Source organism: Curcuma longa, chromosome 2 (genome assembly GCF_044706935.1).
Source record: "Curcuma longa cultivar G26 ecotype Majalengka, Jawa Barat chromosome 2, ITB_CL_G26_1.1, whole genome shotgun sequence".
NCBI lineage: Eukaryota > Viridiplantae > Streptophyta > Magnoliopsida > Zingiberales > Zingiberaceae > Curcuma > Curcuma longa.
In genome coordinates this window covers 1468885-1477048 of record NC_133862.1, presented here as the reverse complement: position 1 = coordinate 1477048, position 8164 = coordinate 1468885, and the positions used below count along the sequence as shown (strand labels likewise).

Sequence of the window (8164 nt, the reverse complement as noted above, 5' to 3'; positions counted from 1 at the left end):
TAGAATGAAACTCCAATCAAGAGGAATAAGTTCAGGGTAAGCTTAACATGGAACACCATGGTTTAATAAATGAAATATGGAACACTAATAAAAACGAACATGCTCAAAATAAGTGTAACATAGTAGATCATAACTTACAAAACACACATACTCATGCTACACAGGAAACTAATTAATCAAAAATTACTTATCACAAGGAAATTAGAGTTTTGCAGTTGAAGCGGCGGTCGACCAACGCCCTAAGCGACGGTCGACCAACGCCCTAAGCGACGGTCGACCTGAGGCCTAAGCAGCGCCCGGCTGTCTCTCAACGGCCTAAGCGGTGGTTAGCCCGCAGCCTAAGTGATGCTCGACAACCGACCTACAGTCTTAGTGGCGGCCGGCCAACCAAATCGGATGTCAACCAGCCAAATCAGGCGCCAACAGTGACCTAAACGGCAGCCGACTAGCCAAATTGGACGTCGACAGCAAAATAGAGCGATGACTAGTCAAATTAGGCGTTGGGCAGTGGCCTAAGCGATGGCCGACCAACGGCCTAAGCGATGGTCGGCCAACGACCTAAGCAGCGATCGGCGACAGCCGACCAGTGGCCTAAGCAATGCTCGACCGACCAAATCGGGTGCCGACAGTGAAAGAGATGGAAAGGAGGAGAGTTTACCGATCACACCGTCACCTGCTCATCGTCATCCCTGTCGCTGTCGCCAGAGGTTGGATCGCGATTGTAGGATGTGGGAAATCGGAGAGGAGAAAGGTGCAATCACCGGAGGTTTAGGGGAAAGAAAAATCAGGCAAAGAAAAGTCGCAATTGGGGTGGATTAAGTTAGGATTTTTTATGACGAATTCGTATTCATCACCAAATTCATCGCTAATTTGATGACAAATCCGTTATTCATCGCTAAAGGTTGGCAATGAATTTGACATTCGTCATAAATTAGCGACGAATCCATGATTCGTCGTCAAATTACGATGATTTTTGTGACAAATATTAATTTGCAATGATTTTGATGATAAAAATTATGACATCGTTACTTTCGCAACTAAATTATTTTCATCGTGAAATTCATCACAAATTAGTGACGAAATAAAATTTCATCGCTTATTTCATCGTCAAGTTGCAATGAAAAATTTTCATCGTAAAGTTTCATTGTGAATACTCTATATTTTTGTAATGTCATAAGATATTAATTTTTAAATTTTTTATAATATTAAAATTTAGATTTAATTATGATGCTCTTTGCACCAATAGATGTGACCATAGTCACGATAGAATGAATAGAAGTGGTCAAATTGGTACTGCTCAGGTCTTTTCCTAAACCTTTGGAGTTGTTGCCGTGCCCAATTATCTTCGCACATATGTAGCACTCTTTCTTTAAATACTTTCAAAGGTGTATAGTGGTGAAGTGCCCTAGGTGCTTGACCTTCTCTCGCGGTCTATATTCTAGTTCTGTCTCCTTCGACAGATTGAGATATTGGCTTCTTTTCACTAATTTCATCCTTTGAGCCTTCTCAACTTTTATGTACTCCTCAATAATTTTATCCTTTAACCTGAAATCTTGGAATTCATATGATATGCCGACTTGAAATGAGACCATGATATGTCAATCGGAAATGAAATTATATAGGCATAAACTGCTGACTAAACTAAAGTTGTTATCGCGGTGGATCAAGGTACAAGAGCGACTCAAGTCGTACAACCGAGCAGCAGACTAATTAATTCCAACCTCTTACAGCAGAAGACCCAGAAGTGTATGGTTTTCTTTTTCACAAACTGGACGCACAAATTTTTGCTGAGCCCACTGACCAAGCGCTCTCAACCAACGCAGCACCATGGTGGCAGAAGCTTGAAAACAATTGACAGCTTTAGTGATTAAACGAGTAGCTCATGCCCCATCTTCTTTCATCCATCACTTCACACCACAAGTTAACAGGAGGGTCATAAAATTAAATAACTGCCAAAATCATAGATGACAGTGGCGTAAGTTCTCTAACAAAGTTCTGCCCAATACCATGCAAAGTTTGAAGTTTAGGAACAACAACGGAATCATCACAGTGACATAGTAAAATAGTTTTTGACATTCTCTACCAAGCTCAACATCTACCATGAGAAGAATGAAAATAATAATTAAGCTAGTCAATGAGAGTACTGGCAAGGAAGATGGAGGAGGAGGAACTGGTGAGTGCAATTAATGGTGGTCATTCAAACTGGAAAGGTGTGGAGGAGCATGCTCCTTTGCCAAGTTTTGCTTATTGTTGTGCATCCACACCTTGAGCACTCTCCTCTTCACCCCGATCTCCTGGCAGAACTGCTGCACCACGCTCTCCTCCTGCTTCTGCAGCCTCCACCCGGCATTCTCCGCGAACCGCAGCATCTTCTCCTTTTGCTCCGCCGTGAACTTGGTCCTGACCCTCTTCTTCACCACCAAAGCTGGCCTTATCACTTCCACCTCCTCCGACTCCGACGTCTGCTGCTGCTGCTGCAGAGGCATGATCATGCTGTGCGGGCTGACTCGTGGGAGAAACTGGTGGTAGTGGTCAGGGCCAGGGAGAAGGAGATGGGTCCCTTTGTAGCCCACCACCTTCCTCCCCCTGAGGCTGAGCGGGTGGAGGTACTCCGATGGAGAAGGCTGCTCTTCTCCTTCGGTCTCCTTCCTGTGGAAGTTCCTGTGGCAGCCGCAGGCAGAGCACTTGAGCGCCTCGAGGGAGCCCTCCTCGCCGCTGGGCATGAACTCGCCGCAGCCATCGGTGGCATTGCCGCCGATGGAGGCCGCATGGTTCTTGAGGCACTCCCTGTACTTGATCGCGCCTTTCTGGGCGCTGCAGTGGAGGTGGTCCTCTGAGACGGCGCTGGCAATGGGTAGGACTAGAGAGGGAGGAGGAGGGCCATTGGAGGGCTGGTGGCGGTCGAGGTGGTGGTGGTGGAGGGAAGAGCTGCTATGGATGCTGCTGTTGATGTGGCCATGAGTACCACCACCAATATAGGCACTAGCTATTGGGATTGACATCTCACCTTCATGCCCGGAAAGATCCATCATCCCTTGTGCTGTTTCTGAACTCAATCGAAGAAGAAAAAAAAATTGAGGTCGGGACAGATAAATTACAAGAAAGAGATGAAAAAGTAGAATTTAATGTTAAACCAACCTCTCAAGGCCTTTGGGCTTCAAATTTCTTGGGTGTCTCAGTGAAAGATCTTTATCCAGATATTTCCTTTATTTATTTTGTTTCCCTCTCCACCTGCTTCTAACATGAAGACTCAAGAAGAGAGACATGAAAGAGTTAATTGACTCCTTGTCAACGAGGAAAAGATTAGCAGTTCAATTAGGAAGAGAAGGTGTGAGTTTGTTGCAAAAACTGCAAGAGAAAGAATGAAGAAATCGGTTTCGATTTGGTGAAAAAAGAAGTCTTCCTCAACCTAGAGATCTCCCCCTAGCATTCAAGTGCTCCACCTCATCGCCAAGCAACACCCCAAACAAACAGGTAGAGTGGACAGTAGTTTCTCCATGATGCCTGGACCCGTGCAGTGATGCAGACAATGCTTGAGAGCAAGAACAAGAAGGACAAGGAGAAGAATTGGAGAGGAATGAAGCGAGAAGTGAGTTGAGGGGTTGAGGTCTCGAGGCACTAAATAAGGGACCATGTGAGGGAGCACAAAGGTTGGAACAAGATGGAAAGAGAGGAGCCAAAAATTTTACAGGACAGGAAAACAAGAAAGTTCAGGGAATTATCACCAAACAAAATAAAAAGCGTGGGGTGTTTGCTTTGCTTGCACTATCAGGAATGAAGCAAAGCTTAGAGAGAGAGAGAGAGAGAGAGAGAGAGAGAGAGACTGTAGTGTCAGAAGACAGGCACACAGTGAGAGAGAAGGAACAGGAACAGAACAGTCCCCACAGCATGAATTTGAGGAACTTGAAGAAAGCTTGCTGCCAAAATTTCCTCAGTAGTAAATAAAATGACAGAAGCATGCATTTACTATTTAAATATCTCGGTATATCCGTTCGGGACGCTAACCACGTAGAAAATATATCATCCGAGACAACCGCACAAGAAATGTGTTATCCGGGACATGAATCACATAGGAAGTGCACGCCGCCCGATATAAGGCCTGTTATATCCTGATCAGGAATACCCTTTAGAAGATAGTGCATCGATGTATCACAGGACTTCCCAACCGTGTATTTATTTTTAAAATATTTTTAAAATAGATTATATGGGACTCTAATTGTGAGTTTACTTTGAAAATATTTTTGATTGAAAATATTTCAAAATAGAATATACTATAGGAACATTTCCTATCGGGAACATTCTCAAAACGGTGCGTTCGAGTCACATAAACATCCCGATTGAAAATATCTCTATTGAATCAAACTCCTTCGATCTAAAAGTTCGACCATTCCTAATAGTTACAACTCTAACGTATAAAATTGTCAATAACTATCACTAACAAGACCGACAATTATAAAGGTGACTCGCAACAACTATCCAAATGGTATCATATGTACAATGCCGGTGTCATACCCCTAACACCCGCCACTATCCCATATGGCCCTACATCCTTAGCGGATCGCAGGCAAATGTGGTGGTTAACATAGACATCAAAATTCGACAGTGCAAAACGATAAGTAAAGGTGGTTGAAAGTAAGTTTTTCTCCATAAGTACATAAGTTCTTATTCGTGCTTTTCCATTTTTCTTTTTCTCAATTCAACACTGACTTGAACGTCGGAGAGGTTATATTGATGCCTACTAACACATGTTGGCAAGCACATGAACCGTTCAAATGAAAGGAAGCTCTATCGGTTCGAATCCGCGAGAGAAGGGGAGGGCTCATCAACTACAAATCCCACATCTCCATTTGGGCACACCTTAATCCATTGCTTATGCATAAGGCGTTCAAAATGAACTTGTTTAATCATTTTTGTTCGTTGACTTTTTCTGCACAAGTGAAGAATATATATAACAATGAACTTTCAATTTCCAATGCTTGTTTGGTCACATTCCTTAACAGAGCTCCGAAATAATACAAGCAAGACTTGTTCAATCACCTTAAGATTGTTTTGACTCTTTTTGTTGATTACTGAATTTGCTGCAGAGTTTAGATTCATATTTAAACCATGATTTCTAAAGAGTAATCCATCCGTTAAGCATTATTCTTTTTTACTTACAAAGAGAAAATTAAATAAATAAATGGTCCATGATACATGGTCCCTCAGATTCATTATTCTTCTGCTTTCTATGACCAAAAATCTTCAAAGGGATGAAAAATAAAGATCTGCATCACAATGCACTTTTCTTTATTACAAGATGACAACATCGAACAATGTCTGAAAGAAGAGAGAACATGCGAACTTTTCAAGCGGGAATTTTTTTTCACCAATTTGACTACTGCCAATCCCTGAGATATGTGCATTTTTTTTTGGTCATTTCTTCATCTTTACATCCATATCACTTTATTCTTCATCTCAACCCCTTCGTCCACTTCCTCTTTCTTGATTCTTCTACTAATCTATAGTTTTTTTTTTTCTTTGACAAATATATAAATCATCAAACGAGCTCTTCTGTTTAAAAAAAAAAATGCCCTATCAAATATTTTACTCAAAATACCATTACTTTCAACAATACTATTATAATATTATAGTATTATAATAGTTACTTATAGTAACTTCTACCATTGTGACAAACTATTCAAGTAACTATTATAATTATTTTAAAATAATTTTAAACAATTTAAAATATTTTTAATAAAATTTAAATAATTTTGACAAGTTGATAAAGAGTATTTAATATACTAATATTTAAAGTTTATTAAGATTTTAGAATTAAAATTTAATTATAATTGTGTAGTAGTTAATTAAATAGTTGTTATAACTATTTTAATATGATTCAATTAATTTAAAATAATTTTGATAAAGTTTAAATAATTTTGATTAAGTTAATAAAAATATTTTCTTATAATAATATTTTATGCATAGTTATTTTGATTAAAATAAAATAGTTAATTTTTTTAACAAGTTATATATTGTAGCAACTACAACCAACTACAATAATGTTAGAATAAAAAGTATTTTGGATATGAGATATCCTTTTTGATTTTTTTTTTAAAAGAAACATCTTTTAATTATTTGAATAATTTAAGACGTCCTTATAATTTTTAGCTTCAGATATCCTTTTTCCTCTCCAATTCCATCTCTTCTGCTAATCTTTAGTTTTCCCACCAACTTACCCTCTCTTTTTGTTTTCCTTCCGAGTGCAAAATTACTAATAGAGATGCAAAAGTACCAGCAGCATTAAATCACCAATCACATAAGAAGATGCAACAGCTGGTTGGAGCAAAATAGCAGTGTCCATTCAATGAAACTCACAAGCTCTTTTCTGAGTTTAATTTACACATTAAAGTCACTGATAAAGAGGATGTGGCTTTGTGTGTGTGGAGAGAGAGAGAGAGATTAGGATAGAGAGGCATGTGGTGAAGAATTAATTTGTGTTCACGCTGGAGGAGGAAAAGTGGAGGTTGAGGCAGTTTTAAATTTAATAGACATTGATGTCACACAACACAGGCAATAGGCTGTTGATTTCTTAGCCAAATACTTATCATCTGGCAGAGATCAGAAAGGAACAGTACTCGCTACTCCCTCCTTATCCCTCTTTCAGCACCCCTCCATGACTCTCCACATATCCCAACAAACATGGTAAGCGATAACATCTTCCTTCATAACCACAAAAACAAAACAAAAAACTCCAATAGATTTCTCAGCACTCATTTTCTCTCACAATTATCTCAGCAAGGCATTCATTGGTGGATTTGCTTATAAGCTGATACACTACTAATAAGTAATAAGTAATTTTCAGTCTAATAGCCACTTTAAAATCACCAGTTGATGATAAGCTGATACACAGCTTATGTGATGAATATTTTGAAATTTAATCTTATTTATTGGTCGTCTCTCTTAGATTTTTTTTTATTTCTTACTTAATCACCCGTGAATGAGTTTATTCTTCCATCTTATTGCATTTATATCTCATTCTTAGACATGGATTAATTTGGAATGGGAAAATATATCAAGAATTAGGCGAAATACATATTGTTTTTTAACTCTAACTTCATTACCTATAATTATCTCCACAAGATTTCCTAATTCTCTGTTTCTATGTTGATAAAACTGTTATTAAGTGCCTAACAAACATCATTGAAGACCCTTTGATGGAAAAATTTTGTGCGAATGGTTGTTAAACTATCACTAGTATGCTTGCGTCATTCTCTATTGAGTTTTGTGGTTTTAGTCAACCGATTAGTGTTTCGATAGGTTGGTGCATGAAAGTGACAACAAACCAAATTTTAAAAAACGTTTCAAACATTATACATTTTTTTTAAAAAAAAATTGACAATACATATGTATCATAGAAATTTAACCGTAGAAAGAATTTCTTTAAGGAAAATCATCATATTTTGCCAATAGAAACAAAGTTTTCAAAATAGACTACTCATTTAAAAATTTCAATTTTGTAATTTTAAATTTAGAAGCAACAAACAATGTGGAAATGATATGATAAAATAAATTATTTTTATCTTTAAAATTATTAATCACGGTTTATGAGTCAAATGTATACTTATCAATACATTTGTGGTTTGTCAAAAAGTTTAATATGCATCCTGATTATATTGGCTCAACTTGATAATATTGGATCGTATCATGTTTGGTGGGCTTACATGTGATCTATGACATGCGGATCTATAAGATTAAAGGAATAAAACTCATTATATGATCTAATATGATTAAAGGAATAAAACTCATTATATGATCTAACATATGTTTATTGAGGATTTGAATTATTAGATGTAAGATTCATGTGTGTAGAACTTGTTAACCCACACCGTTAGCATTACTGGGCTAATAACAGATGAGCTCATATATAAAGAGTATAGTCTCTGTTGGATTAGGTATTCTGACATATCTCTACGTTTCCTATATGTGGAGACATTACGACGCCGTCAATCTAATTTCTTCGAAAGATTGGCCCTCTTGCTCTCCTTCTTCCATAGGATTTTCAATTTCATAGATGATACACGAAAGGACGATGGCTATTCCACTGGTCCATCGTCTATTTCAATTTATGCATTTATTTTCTACTATAGAACTTGATGAAACTCTAGATTCTTGTGCATGTCTTGTT

The 8164-nt window shown here is 38.0% G+C and overlaps 1 protein-coding gene across 1 annotated transcript; it reads right to left on the bottom strand.

Annotated features, from left to right (window-relative positions):
- Positions 1-2053: 2053 nt before the first annotated feature.
- Positions 2054-3520, bottom strand: LOC141822088 (zinc-finger homeodomain protein 2-like). Its single transcript, XM_074709515.1, has 2 exons — positions 3139-3520; positions 2054-3046 (listed from the first exon to the last, which is right to left on the bottom strand). Exon 2 carries the CDS (start codon positions 3030-3032, stop codon positions 2184-2186), a length of 849 nt encoding a protein of 282 aa, XP_074565616.1. The 5' UTR covers positions 3033-3046; positions 3139-3520; the 3' UTR covers positions 2054-2183.
- Positions 3521-8164: the final 4644 nt, after the last annotated feature.